The sequence below is a fragment of the Anopheles gambiae genome, chromosome 3 (assembly GCF_943734735.2).
Source record: "Anopheles gambiae chromosome 3, idAnoGambNW_F1_1, whole genome shotgun sequence".
Classification (NCBI taxonomy): domain Eukaryota; kingdom Metazoa; phylum Arthropoda; class Insecta; order Diptera; family Culicidae; genus Anopheles; species Anopheles gambiae.
Genome location: NC_064602.1, coordinates 98,293,340 through 98,307,601, shown reverse-complemented (window position 1 = coordinate 98,307,601; position 14,262 = coordinate 98,293,340). Strand labels below are relative to the sequence as shown.

General features: G+C 51.6%; 4 protein-coding genes across 5 annotated transcripts; 3 read left to right on the top strand and 1 right to left on the bottom strand.

Moving 5' to 3' along the window:
* Window positions 1-3: 3 nt before the first annotated feature.
* Window positions 4-583, bottom strand: LOC133392987 (enhancer of yellow 2 transcription factor-like). Its single transcript, XM_061655743.1, has 2 exons — window positions 406-583; window positions 4-302 (listed from the first exon to the last, which is right to left on the bottom strand). Exons 1-2 carry the CDS (start codon window positions 456-458, stop codon window positions 65-67), a joined length of 291 nt encoding a protein of 96 aa, XP_061511727.1. The 5' UTR covers window positions 459-583; the 3' UTR covers window positions 4-64.
* Window positions 584-784: 201 nt separating this feature from the next.
* On the top strand, window positions 785-3,072 carry LOC1280344 (F-box only protein 42). The gene is made up of 2 exons (XM_320189.6): window positions 785-1,112; window positions 1,183-3,072. Exons 1-2 carry the CDS (start codon window positions 989-991, stop codon window positions 2,955-2,957), a joined length of 1,899 nt encoding a protein of 632 aa, XP_320189.5. The 5' UTR covers window positions 785-988; the 3' UTR covers window positions 2,958-3,072.
* Window positions 3,073-3,152: 80 nt separating this feature from the next.
* LOC3291570 (ubiquitin-protein ligase E3A) lies at window positions 3,153-8,107 on the top strand. 2 transcript variants are annotated; one of them, XM_061655721.1, is made up of 6 exons: window positions 3,153-3,618; window positions 4,184-4,744; window positions 4,870-5,860; window positions 5,947-6,867; window positions 6,931-7,396; window positions 7,476-8,107. In XM_061655721.1, the coding sequence occupies exons 1-6, from the start codon at window positions 3,575-3,577 to the stop codon at window positions 7,670-7,672; spliced, it is 3,180 nt and encodes a 1,059-aa protein (XP_061511705.1). In that variant the 5' UTR covers window positions 3,153-3,574; the 3' UTR covers window positions 7,673-8,107. The 2 variants fall into 2 exon arrangements, with proteins under 2 accessions (XP_061511705.1, XP_061511706.1); XM_061655722.1 differs by lacking the exons at window positions 3,153-3,618; window positions 4,184-4,744 and adding an exon at window positions 3,644-3,985.
* Window positions 8,108-8,131: 24 nt separating this feature from the next.
* Window positions 8,132-14,104, top strand: LOC1280345 (uncharacterized). Its single transcript, XM_061655723.1, has 6 exons — window positions 8,132-9,399; window positions 10,035-10,348; window positions 11,185-11,243; window positions 11,358-11,481; window positions 11,559-13,521; window positions 13,852-14,104. Exons 1-6 carry the CDS (start codon window positions 9,119-9,121, stop codon window positions 13,982-13,984), a joined length of 2,874 nt encoding a protein of 957 aa, XP_061511707.1. The 5' UTR covers window positions 8,132-9,118; the 3' UTR covers window positions 13,985-14,104.
* The last annotated feature ends 158 nt before the right edge of the window (window positions 14,105-14,262 follow it).

Here is a 14,262-nt window from a genome sequence, read left to right as displayed (position 1 = left end):
CCCTTCAATTGTCGACAATAATTTCTTTATTTACCAGTCTATGCTTAAACTGTGTCGCCTATTATTATCGCGAGGAAATCGACACGTCAAGTCGCTCTTGTTGCAGCAGACTCATTCGAATTTTCTGCAGCAGCTCCCTTTTTACCACATCGGGAATGAGCGTGCGGGCTTCCGGCGTCACAACCTGCACGACGGCATCCACGTTCGTCTGGCCGTTTTCCGCTATCGCTTGCCGGCAGAGGTATCGCACCTGGTCGTTCCAGCCGCACTCGATGAGCCGCAACCGTAGCAGATCTTTCAATCTACACCAAACAGGACGGCCGGGTGGCGCCGTGTGGGAAAGCACCGGGATGATGCCATTAGTAGGATAATGCTTTTTAATCGCTTTTACGCCGCGTGTCTTACTTTGTTCGGTCTCCGTGCAGGATCGTGATTTGGTCTACACTTTTGCTGTACATGTTTGGAGTGTGGATATTCGTAGCTGGCCTTATTCTTTCAGGATTTGTAGCCTCCTTTTCTCCGATTGATTGTTTGGCGTACTTGTGCTTGTAAAAAAAATGTTGTCAGTCTGCACAAAGGGTGCATTCGTGGCCATGTCGTGGCAGAGTTGGATTTGTGTTATTGTATTTTAAATTAAAACTGGCGATTTTATTTCAAGAAATATCCTCGCACAATCCTTCAATGGTGTTTTTTTAAATGTTCTTCCCCAAATTGAGAAATATGAAATTAATTTAGTTTCCTCTTGCTATTCATTCCCCATTTTCACTGGGTGGAAAAACAGATGATAAATGTCAAAAGTGTCACCAGAGGAAAAAAAACTACACAACAAAGCAAAGCTACCACGGCCCAGTGTAGAATAAAAATGCTCACAAATTGATAAAAAAAGTGTTGTAGGTAGCTTGCAGCGATATCTTCGGTGCGATCTCTTCAGTTCCCGGGCGAAGGAAGGCATCCTGTTCGAAAGTTCACTACAATCTTTGCACTCACCATGGCTGCCAGCATCAACAGTTTGCCCAACGAAATCCTTGAGTTTATCTTTAGCTTGCTTCCGCCCTACGAACCCTTGGAGCACTGCGCCGCAGTATGCAAACGATGGAATCTCTTAGCCACAAGTAAGCTAGCATCCTATCCTTATCGCTTAGCGGCCAGTTTCACGGCGCACGGTTTTGTGTGTATTTGCAGATGTGAGAGCCCGAAAGAAGTCCAACCTGCAGAAAGGGCTGATCGATTTCAACCTTTGCTGGAAGGAAATTTTGCAAGAATCGACGCCCCGCATTGCGGCCCGATTCGCCCATGCCAGCTCGCTGCATCGGAACTCGATGTACGTGTTCGGTGGTGCCTCGTCGTGCGATACCACCTTCAACGATCTCTGGAGGTTTGACCTGTCGCGGCGCGAATGGATCCGACCGATATCGATGGGAACATATCCGTCCCCGAAGGCGGGCGCCTCGCTCGTCTGCCACAACGATCTGCTGATACTGTTCGGGGGTTGGCAGCATGCGTACACGCCCTTCCACATGTGCACCCTGATCGACGAGCTGCACGTGTACAACATAGCGGAAAACCGTTGGACCATCCACAACCAGGCGTACGGGCCACCGCCGATGACGGGCCACTCGGCCTCAGTGCACCGCAACAAGATGATTCTGTTCGGTGGCTACCAGAAGAATATGGAAAATTTGCGAACCTCCAACGACATATGGGTACTGGATCTCGAGCGGCTGGTGTGGAAAAAGCCCGCCGTTTCCGACCTTAAACCGGCACCTCGCTACGGCCAGTTCCAGATGGCGATCGGTGAGGATCACATTCTGGTGCTGGGCGGAACCGGAGGCGTGAATCGCGTGTTCAACGATGCATGGCTGCTAGACATGCAGCGCGACACGTGGGTGTGGAAGCGGGTGCAGATCAAGAACAAGAAAAGCATCGTCACACATAACTGGTGCTATCCGGCCTGCAACGTCGGTTCGAAGGTGATTGTGCTCGGACCGACGTCACCGAACGATTTCCAAATCATCCGTCCGAATCGCGTCCCGCCCATGGGTCGGACACGGCCAACCGCAGAACAGCTGCGCAACCGAATAGGTGCGGCGCCCCACGGACCGATGCAGGCCGGAGAACCAAACATTCCTCCTAGGGCGAATTTGCCGCCACCTCCGCCAGCACCGATGCAACCCACCCTGCCAGGACCATCACAAGGAGTGTCGCCCAAAGAGAGCAACCCATCGTCCGGCCCCGGTCCATCCAAACCGCCATCCACAGTGAACAGTGGTGTTCCGGTTGTTGAGGCGAGACCTGGTCCATCCGGGCTACGAACTCCAAGCAGTACCGCGCCTGGACCCCCGTCACGCTCCATGCCCATTATAAGGAGCGCCTTTAGTCGCCAATCGTCCGAAGACGACCACCTGCCGAAACGCTTCAATCAGCAAAATTTGGAGCATAATCACATGGCGATGGTTGCGTTCAGTGTCGACTCTTCGAACCACGCTTCGAACGCTTCATTTTCGCACGAGAGAAAGCTGGAGCTGTTGCGGAAATTGGAAGACAAAATATCCGCCATACGGCGAGCCAAGGAAGCCGAACAGCAGCAGCAGCAGCAGCAGCAGCAACAAAGGCACGGCATCAGGGAAGTGAACAATGCGGACAGGTCAATTAACAGCACCGGTGGTTCGCCGGACCCGGTCACACCGAAACGTGTCAAGCGGAACGGTCTGGCAATATTCGTGTGCGATGTGTCCAATCTGCTGCCGACGGGCGGCGCAGAACCGTGCATCGAATGGCAGGAGTCGAAGAACAGCGGGCTAATAGCGGGTGCACCGGACCACTACACCTTCTCCACGATGATCAACGGCAACGGAGAGCTGATCGTGTTTGGCGGTTTGAACAAAAACCATAAATCGGAAAATCTGTGCGTTTCCAACTCCGTACACTTTCTCACCGTTCCGACGGCTGTGGTGTAGAAGCGTTTGACCCATTCGAAGAATGCTTAGCTATTGTAACACCATTTTTACTTTATAATTTTAATCTTACATTCACTACAGTCCAGCAAATAAATTAATTGTTGCACGAGCGAAAGCGAACAATGCATTTCAAATTTCAAAGCACATCGCCACGTTTGGATATGGCAGCACTGCTGTCAACGCCGCTATCACAGCAGTTGCGGATTTGACAGCTTTTGTAGACCGCAAATCGTACTCGATTCGAAAAGGACTAAATAACAATACGAACGCGTCAAAGTCCTGAATTTTTTACACTTTTCCAAATCGGTGTTTTTCCTTTGCTCCTGGGAAAGCGGTCGCGCCGTCTCTCTTTCCGCATCAAAGACATCTTCCTCTTGCTTGAGGCACGATTGTGAATAAGGCGCGCTTTGTTTTCCTACAGTCGGCAGGACCGGACAAAGCATTTTTGCACGCGTTCGTCGGGATCTCCCTGTGTGTGTTTGTGCAAGTGGGTAAGCTGCATCTGCTGCATGCAGTGCAAGGGATTTCGTGTTACCGTAGGTTCGCTGAACACCCCTCCACGAACGCCGCCAGGTGTGGAAAGCTGAGACCAACGCTGGACATCCGCCCGTTTTCTTATGAACAACGCGCACAGCAAATCCCAGTCGGACGACGAGTCCAGGTAGGCGATGCATATTTCACCGCACAGAGACACTTATCGGTGCACCAGCACCACCACCACTACCACTGTCAAATACCACGGCCACCACTGGCCAACCGCTGCAGTATCTTCCGTTCGCTGCCGACCATCTTCCGCTTTTGATAGAATTTATTACCAGCAGAATGTGCCCACTCACCGTGTCAGTGCACGTAGCGAAGGTTACAGACCAGAGCAGTCGCGTAAAGGTTGTTCTTTGTTTTGAAAACAAGCCAGGGTGATCTAGGGGTTTTGGTGCATGTATCGCGCAAGATTCATTTTACAATTAGCGGCACACTTCTCCAGAGAAGGTGTTTGTTTTAAAGAGTGAACCAAGTGGGTACGCTTACAGGTGAGCAACAAGTTTTGGCTCTTGCGTAGCCAGGATTGCTTCTTGCCTTTGCGTACGCATCAAATTGCCTGCCAAACTTTAGATAGAATTGCGGACAGATAGAGGATTCCTTACAGCGAAACTGCAGCACGGTGAAGGCCCCCAAAGCCGGGAAAAGAGTATCCTCTGTACGCCTCTGCCACCTAACAATCGTTACAGAATCGATGAGGAATCGTCATCTTCCGGCAGCCGCTCGTTTGAAAAGGATGACAGCAAACAATCGAACAAACAACCGAACAACGGCACTTTGCCGTCCTCTTCCGCCTCCTCTTCCGGCCGGCTGCGAGGCACTGCGGGTCGGTCAGCTTCCGCGCTGACGAGCGAAGAGCAGGAACTGAAACGTGTGTCCACGAAAAAGCTCATCGAACGATACTTCTACCAGCTGATGCAAGGCTGCGGCAATCCGAAATGTTGCAACAAAAACTGTGCCTCAAGTGGAAAGGTCGAGCGGCTGACACCGAATGCGGCCGCCGCCCGGGCCATCCAGCTGTTCTCGCAGGAGGCCGCCCTGTGCTCGGAAACGCAGCCCTCGAAGCTGGCGAAAACGGACGAACACCACCATGCGACTGGCAGTAGCGGCAGTACGTCCACGTGTTCCCCCTCCGTTGCTCAAGGATCAAACGAACCGTCCAGTGCAGATGCGGATCGGTCCAACGCACGCTGGAGGGAGTGCAGCAAAGAGAACAAAGAGGTAGAGAAAATGGATGTGGCCTACGACAAGTAAGTTGAACGCCTGCGTGTTGCTTCTTTTGCTAAAATGATGCTTTAAGTATGCTTCTTTCACGACGATGTGCACGGGATGCTTGCAATGTTGATGCATAATTGATCCCTTTCTCGCCCATCAGCTCAGCGCTTGATTTGGACTCGATGGAGGAGGACGACAGCAGCACGAAGACAACGGGTTCCACTGCCGAACCTAGAAAGCCTAGTAGTAGTAGCAGTAGTAGCAGTAGTAACACCAGCCACAACACTGCGCAGAACCATTTGGAACCTCTTGCCGCGGTCGGTACACTACCAGCGGCCAATAGTAGAAACAATAACGTCGGCAGTAGTAGTGGCAGTGGCGCCAAAACCAAAACTCAAGCGACGGAAGAGGTACAGTATCTGGATGAGGCCATGCTGAAAGAGCTGACCGAGAGATGCATCCGGGAGGGATCGGACGCTCCGCTCATCCGAACGTTGGGCGCCGTGTTTTCCTCCTACCGTGGCCTAGCGGCTAGCTTCCAGTTCTGTCCGGCTGCGTCCAGCATTGAGAAGATGCTGGCGAGGGCCCCGGCCGGCGATTTGCGCAACATGAAGAAGGAAGATCTGCGGTCGCTCGAAGGTGACCTGGACAAGGACGAGGATAGCAAAGCGCCGGTAGAATCGGTGCCGGATGTACCAGACCCCGCCCACACCACGGTCGATGTGGAGTCGCTCAGGAGCTCGATGAAGGCACTGTACGCCGCCCGTCCGGCCGTGTTCGGTCCGATCAATAATGCGCTCGAGCTGCTCGGGAAATCGCTCTCGAGGGATCTGCGCGTTGGGCTTACCTCGAATGACGAGCTGGAATCGCTTGTGACCGTGTTCGTGATTGCGTTTGAAACGCTGCTGGTCGGATCGGCCGATTGTCTCGAGGGATCGTTCCCTCGCATCTGTGCAGCGGTAACGCGACTGCCCGTCTGGGCTCAGTGCCGGTTGGTGCGCATCTGGGCGGAACACTGCAAGGACAGCATCCATCCGCTGCTGCAACAGCTTCAGCAGCTGATCACCGTTTCGACGCTTTCGATGCACTCCTTCCGAGGCATCCGGATACACGACAACAAAGTCGTCTGCAATGCCACCAAGGCAATGAAGGTGTGTTGTAATGGAGCCGTAGTGTCGCGCTGTTGTACTAATTTATGTTCTGTTCTGTCTAAAAAAAAAAACCCCCTCCGTAACAGCTGGTTTACTATGCCAACATACTGGCGGGAGAGCTAGAACCAAAGCACTATCGTGAGTTGGACTTACGGGACACGTCGCTGCCATCCTACCTTTCGCTCATCCCCGAGGACGACGATGTGCGCCCAGCCGATGCGGAGGTGCGGTCGCGCCAGAAAAAGGTAGAAGACCCGTTCATAACGGAGCTGGACGTAAATCCGCTCGACTGCCGGAAGCCGCTGGTGCCATACGAAGAGTTCTACAACGAGCTGCTGTGCGATGTGGTCGAAATGGATCACGACTATCTCGAGTACAAGAGCATCGCGTCGGCCGTAAACGGTGCGCTGTCGCTGATCGGGACGGATCCATCGACCATCTTCAGTTTCATGCAGTACGCGTTCATCCTAACGCCGACGACGAAAACGCTTGCGCTCTACTACGACTCGCGCATTCGTATGTACTCCGAGCGGCGACTCAGCTTCCTGCAGCAGCAGCAGCAACTGCGCCAGAACAGTAGCGCACTGCAGGCAGTGAACCCTTACCTCAATCTGAAGATTCGCCGGGACCATATCATCGACGATGCGCTGGTCGAGCTGGAGATCATTGCCATGTCTAACCCGAAGGACCTCAAGAAGCAGCTGGTGGTGGAGTTTACCGGCGAGCAGGGCATCGACGAGGGCGGCGTTTCGAAGGAGTTCTTTCAGCTGATCATCGAGGAGATCTTCAACCCCGACTATGGCATGTTCGTGACGAACGAGGACTCCAACACGGTGTGGTTTAACTCGATCTCGTTCGAAAACGAGGCCCAGTTCACGCTCATCGGTATCGTGCTCGGGCTGGCAATTTACAACAATATCATCCTTGCGGTCAACTTCCCCATGGTGGTCTATCGCAAGCTGATGGGTATGAAGGGCTCATTTCTCGATCTGAAGGATTTAAATCCGGTAGGTTTTCTTTTCGCTTCGTTTAAAGGCTTCTCACACTAATTAAGCTCCCTCTCTCGATAGGTACTGTTCAATAGCTTAAAATCGCTGCTCGACTATACGGAAAATGACATGGAGGAGGTATTTATGCAAACGTTCAAAATCGGCTACCGGGATGTGTTTGGGAACCTGCTCGAGCACGAACTGAAACCGGACGGTGACAAGATATTCGTTACGCAGGACAACAAGCAAGACTTTGTCGAACTGTACAGTGACTTTATGCTGAACAAGAGCGTCGAGAAGCAGTTCAACGCGTTCCGCAGGGGTTTCCAGATGGTGACGGACGAAAGCCCGCTCCATCTGCTGTTCCGCCCGGAGGAAGTGGAGCTGATTGTGTGTGGCAGCAAGGAGTTTGATTTCGACGAGCTCGAGCAGTCGACCGAGTACGAGGGCGGCTTCACTGCCGAGTCACAAACGATCAAGGACTTTTGGTCGATTGTGCACGGGCTGTCGATGGAGGTAAAAAGAAAGTTGCTTCAATTCACCACGGGTAAGTAACGTACCTTGAACGTTTACGCAAAGCCGGTGACGAATGAACCTGACGCGTTTCATTTTCTAAAAACATCTAGGCTCCGATCGTGTTCCTGTGGGTGGTCTTAGTCGATTGAAGCTGGTGGTAGCGCGCAACGGTCCCGACAGCGACCGATTGCCGACGAGTCACACCTGCTTCAATGTGCTGCTACTTCCCGAGTACAATTCCAAGGAAAAGCTCGAGGAACGACTGCTGAAAGCGATCAACTATTCAAAAGGCTTCGGGATGCTGTAGAACCGCACACGCCTGTGTGTGTATGTGGCCAAGCAATGCTCAACAAGTCAGACCATCACTTCGTTCAATCGTGTTCTCGTTCAACTCAACGAGGAAGCGACACCAAGTAAAATTGAAATGACGCTGCGTCATGTGTTTCACCTGATGCCGCAAATCATGCCAGCTGCCAGAGGACATTGTGTTTGATGCTGTGGTGTGCAGTAGAAAAATTGTTTTTATATTGTTCATATTTTTTTTGTCACCTGTATTTATGTGTCCATCAAATGTGTACGTTTGATTTTTGTACCAAGACTCTACGCGGGCGGTCGTGTTGCCGTTGCGCGTTGCTTTCCAGGAAGGTCTTTCGGTTTGTTAGTTTTGCAACGGAATTAATTAGGGATCTGATATCAACCAATACGGTAAAAAAAAATAAAGCCACTTCTTTAAGAAGCAAAAGCGTCTTCAGAGTCTTCGCGTTGGGATTGGTAGCATTCGCGCACACAACGAGGTAAGTAAATGAGCCCCAAACTCAACAGCTTAACACCACAGGAGTGGCGGGCTCTTCACCATTCCATTCCATTCCGGTCGTAACTAAATCCTTTCGATCATTATCACCGTTGGAAAATCCCATTTACCCCGAACGGCATAGAGCCGGGAGTTCACATGCGAGTTGAACTATGTGTTTGAGTTCGAGAGTGTTGTTGAAACTTGTTCGTTCCGCTTGTGGTTCCAAACGCTCAGACACTACACAGCGCACAGTGCTGTTAGCTGCCAAGTTTTGTCTTTGCGTGACGCGTCTGGTGGCAGGCAAGTGGCGAACATAATTTATGCACCTTGTAAAGGCGCGTCATTTTGTGGGTCGGCGTGTGGTCCGTTCCAGGGCCCTGTGTACGGTTCACACACGAAACGTAAGCAAACGCCGCACAACGCACAGGGCGGCGGGCTGGCAAACTTAACAGGCGATAAACTTTTGTGTACGCGATGTTTTATCGTTTTCGCTTCACTTTTGCTTCCCACAGTGCCCAGTGTAAGTGTTCCCATGTGAATGGCCTTTTTAAGGATTTAAGGGCAGAAAATAGTTGCTGCAAGTAAACTCGGTGACATTTGCCAAAGGTAACGAATTCATCGTAGTTTCGCTTGAGCATATTCCCAAATGTAGGGCACACTCTGTACCGTGCTTAAAGTGCAAAACAACTTGCCTTGCTTGTTGTCCCGTAACAAGTTCGTGACCACGTGCATTCGCTCTTTCAAACGAGCGCCTTCCCTAGCGAACGAGCGAAGACTATGCGCGCCACCCCACCCGGTACGGTCTCTCACCTGTGTGGCTGTATTTACGATGTTCGTGCGTCGTTACTGACGAGCCTGCATTGAGCGAACAAGGAAGCGGCCAACATTTCCTGCCAGACGACAGTCGCTGGTCGTCGTCGGAAGCTCGCGGTCGTGCGTGTCCTGGTGCCGTGGCGCCCAATGCTCACCGACCCGGTGGTTGTGTCAAAGATGGTATCCAATCATCTGTTTTACGTTAGCCGAGCGGATATATTCTCCGTCTATCCGGAGATATTGCGCGAGATACTCGTGCTGGAGGAGCTGCTGTGTAGGACGAAACCCATCACCGCCTTTGGACATACGATCACGGCAAGCGATCGCGTACCGTTACAGCTGCCGAGTGAGTTCGAATGGCAGCTGAAGCAGTACTTCCGCCTGCTTGAGCAACAGAAGAAGATCAATGCGGCCACGGAGCAAGGCATGTGAGTTTGTGCTTTGGGGGGGAAAAAAGGATACACACAACACGCACTTGACCTGTTCGCTCACAAAAATAGTGCAATAGATCAAGGACAGTATCGGTGCGAGTGGCGGTAGTATGACAGTGAAAAGTGATGGAATTGAATAGTAACGACAAGTGCAACTGTTTCTGACCTACTGCCTTGCCCTGCCTGAGCTGCACACACACACACACACACTTTGTTGCACGCGACACATTGCATAAAGCGATCACGCGTTTCCCCCCCCCCCCCCCCCCCCCCTGAGGAACGAAAAGAACTTCCGCAACGAAGAGAAACTCGCGCGAGGTGGCGAGGGCCCCCCTCCCCATTTTGCGGTTCGTCAAATAAATAGTCTACTTTTTGCATGCGCTACCCCCACCCCCACCCGGACCCGGGTTGATTGATTCTTCAAAGCTCGGTTTCCCGCCACAAGCAGGCTGTGCCCTTCCCACGGGAACTCAGCAGTCGCATTGCGGTGCGGAACCGTATCCAGGTCAAACGCGGAACGTTTTGCTCAACTGTCACGATTCACACTCACACCAGCGCTCCCCAGTTTTCACTGCACGCACGGTAATTGCCTTTCAGAAACTATAAGTACTTCATTCTTCAACCGCGTGCAGCCAGCTGAAGAGCTCCCTGGAGAAGGTCGACCACACCTACTGGGAGGTGAAGGCCAAATCCATCGATGAGGTGGTATCGCCGATGACTTCGCCGGCGTCCGGCGATTCGTCCACGCCTTCCTTCCGACGACGGCGGCGCCTCTGCATTCTGGACAATCCGATCGACTTCTGCGACATTGCCGCCTACAACCAGTGGCGGCTGGAGGACATCGTGCGGGCGGGCAAGTTGCTGCACCAACCACCGCTGCCGGTACAGTTCGACGACGAGTACGAGATGCGCAAAGTGTACTCCATGATTTACGACGTCTATCGGTGTAGGTATTATTCCCTGCTGAGTTGGTAAGAGGAAGGACTTCCTTCTTCTGGGTGTATACAGTTGCTCCAATGTATTCCGAAAATATCGATATTGATGAAAACGGCCCGGTGTGTGGTGCTCTTACTTGTTGCTACCAAAACCACGAGCGCCTACTAAGATCCTGCGATAAGCGGCGTGAAGTGAATTGGCAAAAAACGTGGCTCGTTTTCGCGCTGTTTCGCAGCAGAAGTGGCGTTCGTGGTGGCCGTAAAATTGCTGATAAACACTCCGAGCCATCGCTAAGCCAGGGCGTGCCTCATCAACAATTCTTTACATTGCCACCTGGTAGCAGCCGGCTATAAAGATGTCACGAAATAGCGAGCGTTTTGGTTTTGTTTGGCGGATTTTCCATCGTTTGCATGTTTGCTTCGTTTGGTAGAAAAGTAATTTCCTTCTCCCCCCCCCCCCCCCCCCATTCGGCGGCCCCATGAATTCTTGTCCAAAGCTTCACGTGTCTGGGACCAATTCCGTTATCATAGTTGCACTGTGTTCTTGTGTTCTTGTTACGGGCCTGTGTTTGGAAACTATCATCTGCATTGCCCTGACCTAAGAAAACTGGAACTTTCTAGTAAGAAACGAAACCAATTGGAAGCGATGCATGATTGGGGATCGTTATTGGAAAGCAATAAGAATATGTGACATAAAATTTATGACCCGGCTTCAGTTCCCGTCGTTCGATGGAGGGTGTGTTTGGAAATGCGTTGAACCGTAGGGCCAATTTAAATAGTGGTAGCACCGAGGGGGAGTACAGTCCAGTTTCTGCTCTTTTTTTACCATATTTTCGCTTTTTTGCAGTCAAGCTGGTGCTTCAACAGGCACTGCGAAATATTGGCTTTTACGAAAGCTACCCGATGGTAAGTAGGCAATCAAATGCTAGCAACATAAATCGTACCATTGATCTTTTGTCTAGTTTTCAAGGTTGCCACTATACTATCGATGGTTTCTGCTTCGACTTTCTTCCCTCGCAGCTTGCCCACGAAACGACCCGCGTATGGTTGCTGCTGTACGATATGTATTTGCGGAAGTTTGTAAAACGCGAACCGGATACGGTGCCACAGAAGGATCAACTGTTTCACGAGGCACACTTGCTGGGTAAGTAGAGCCAATTGTTCGATACGGAAAACATATGCTTACCCCTCGAATTGCTGTTGCTCTCTGTTAAATTGCAGAAATTGAACGATGTCTTGAGTTGAATAGTGTCAAAATTGCGGCCGCTCTTACACGCATCCGCATCCAGAACAGTGCGTACAACATGCAATGTCTGCTACCACTGCACCTGCAGGACAATAAGGTTGCGGTCGTAGTCTCCAATCCCATCATAACCGGCTGGATCAACACGTTTCGCATCCGCACGAAACAGGAAGCGAACGAAATCCTGCGGCAGCTTGGCTTCGAACTGATCGAGCCGCCTGCAACGGCAAGCTTTCAGAGTTTGCTCAATCTGTTTAGCCCGCGGGAAAAGACGGGCTACATTCCGCTCACGCTCAATCGCTACAAGTGGGACCGGCTCTGTCCGCAGGTGCTCTTCATCTACCCGGAGGATCGGTCGAAATTTGTGCAATCGCAAATATTCGTCGATCATCAGTTCATCATACAGGATCGTTCGTTTACCATTGGTCCGACCGTGTTCTCCAATCTGCTCGACTACTTCGAGGTGCAGGGTGACGTACTGCAGACGCACATAGCTTCGCCACGGTCCACTGCCTACCTGGCGTCCCTGCTGGCGAACTGTAATCGTGTGCGCAACTTTGTGGCCTTCGGTTGTGGCAGCAAGCTAGCCGAGTATCGCGAGTATATGGCCGAGCTGGGCGTGACCAACGTGAAGCTGTTCGCCGAACCATTCGCCGATATCCCGCACGGTTCACCGATAGTGGACAAGGTGGTGGGCATCCTGGCGAACCCACCCAGCTCGTACAGTGCCGTCAGTGATCCGATTGATCTGATCTGTAGCCGTGGCGGCGATCTTTCGATGTTGGAAATGCTGTCCGAGTCGGAAATGACGGACGATAGCCGGCAGCGGGTTTCGAAGCTGCTCGAAAAGCAACGCGAAACGCTGAAGCTGGCCATGTCACGACCGCAGGTACAGTTCATACTCTACCAAACGCACTCGATCGTGGAGACGGAGAACGATACCATGGTGCAGCGGGCAGTCGAGTACACCAACCAGAAGGCGTTCGACGTGCACTATAAGGCGATGAAGGAGCGGGAGATGGCCGCACTCGCCGAAGCGGCAGGAAACACGCTGGTCAACCGGCTACTCGGTAGACAGCAAGAAGCAGCAGCACGGGCCAAGAATGCCGAAGCTTCCGAGGGCGGAGAACGCGATGGAACCGAGGGTGGCGCAGATGGAGCGAGCACACGCAAAAACTCCGAAGAGGAGGTCAACGTACCACCGACGGATCAGTTCGAGGTGGTAGAGCTGCCCGACTTCTGTCCTCAAAGAGACAACTGTCTCGATTTTAAGGAGTGTGGAGTGTATCTATCACTCATTAAGCGCAAGGAAGTAATACGGCTCGATTCGAAGTATCTCATCAAGATAGCGGAGCTGCGCGGCATATTCGGTGATGCTAACAATGAGCCACGCTTTAACGTAAAGGTGACGAAACGTACCGATCGCAAGTCGGAGGAACAGGACGCACACGATCTGCACAATCGCAAGAAGCGGCTGAAGCGCCGTGGAAGTAATATGGATTCCCTCATCACCCGTCTCAATACACCGACCCAGGCATCGTTGAAGCGTGCTCACCATCACCGGATGTCGTCCGTTGAGCACAAGTTTATGTTCTTCGATGCCTACCGCGAATGGTGCCCGAAGTATGCGAACCGGAGTGAAAACAACCTGAGCGTCCTGTCGGACGATCGGTCTTCGACAGTGTCGATTGTACGGGCTCGCGTCTGGTGGAAGACAACCATCCATTACGTGATCCAGAAGATTCGCCTCTCTAAGCTGGACGGGTCGGACGATGGGACGGAATTTCCACCGCTGATACTACGCCGCTATCCGGCTGGATGTCGTTTGGGGACCGGTGGGCCAGATGGAACGAAACGGTTTCGCTGGAGCCATCAAAACCGCATACCTTACCCACTGCCCGTGCGGATACTCGAGTTCCGGCAGTATAATTCCGAAAACAGGTACTACTGGGGCTTTGTACAGTGAATATCTTTCTGTTTGTTAGTGTTTCGTTCCTTCACTGTTCAGTTCTTGGATTAGTTTACGCTGTTCACAGGTCTTGGATCAGTTTTAGATCACCATGGAATGAGATAGGTTATGCATCAACTCTAAATTATTAGTTGGTTGAGGCTAAGTTTGGTATAAGTTTCGATTCCATGATAGAATCGGGAACAGCTTCAGGTCCGTGAGGGTCTCGAAATGCTTGCTGTTGCTGGCGCGGGATAGGCCTGACTCTTTCGACAATGCTTGGTATGTAGGAAACATTAACTAGTTCCTCTTAACTTTTTCAGCCTGCTCAACAAAACTGCAGACTCGGAGAAAACCTGCCCGGAAAGACCAGCAAGACTCAGTCGCCAAAATGCACTCACCAATACCAGCTGCCCAGGTCCACGAGTTCGGCTAAGGTCTTCACACTCCTGCTAAAGATATTCTTCACTAGCACAATCCACAAAGTTAATATTTTGTATTTTTAAATGACAATCAAGTAAACTAATCGCTATCTAATAAACTAATGAAATGTAAAAGAAAAAAGAACTACAACTGAATGATTACGAATTATGAACAATGTTAAGTCACTCGCGTCGTCAGTACAAGAATTCTTCCAACACGTGCAGAAGCAATGCCTGCTGAGAATGAAGCAATGCTTTGTTTGTCAAACATCGCCGTTTTTGTCCGACCAAAGTTGAGGTACGTGTAGACGG

Excerpts from the sequence above, each read along its gene's own strand:
- LOC133392987 (XM_061655743.1), bottom strand. The coding sequence starts at position 458 with ATGTACAGCAAAAGTGTAGACCAAATCACGATCCTGCACGGAGACCGA. Across the intron at positions 303-405 it reads CTGCACGGAGACCGAACAAA|ATTGAAAGATCTGCTACGGT; the intron begins GTAAGACACGCG and ends TGTTTGGTGTAG.
- LOC3291570 (XM_061655721.1), top strand. The coding sequence starts at position 3,575 with ATGAACAACGCGCACAGCAAATCCCAGTCGGACGACGAGTCCAG. Across the intron at positions 3,619-4,183 it reads CAGTCGGACGACGAGTCCAG|AATCGATGAGGAATCGTCAT; the intron begins GTAGGCGATGCA and ends CAATCGTTACAG. Across the intron at positions 6,868-6,930 it reads ATCTGAAGGATTTAAATCCG|GTACTGTTCAATAGCTTAAA; the intron begins GTAGGTTTTCTT and ends CTCTCTCGATAG.
- LOC1280344 (XM_320189.6), top strand. The coding sequence starts at position 989 with ATGGCTGCCAGCATCAACAGTTTGCCCAACGAAATCCTTGAGTTTATC. Across the intron at positions 1,113-1,182 it reads ATGGAATCTCTTAGCCACAA|ATGTGAGAGCCCGAAAGAAG; the intron begins GTAAGCTAGCAT and ends GTGTATTTGCAG.
- LOC1280345 (XM_061655723.1), top strand. The coding sequence starts at position 9,119 with ATGCTCACCGACCCGGTGGTTGTGTCAAAGATGGTATCCAATCATCTG. Across the intron at positions 11,244-11,357 it reads TTTACGAAAGCTACCCGATG|CTTGCCCACGAAACGACCCG; the intron begins GTAAGTAGGCAA and ends CTTCCCTCGCAG. Across the intron at positions 13,522-13,851 it reads CAGTATAATTCCGAAAACAG|CCTGCTCAACAAAACTGCAG; the intron begins GTACTACTGGGG and ends TAACTTTTTCAG.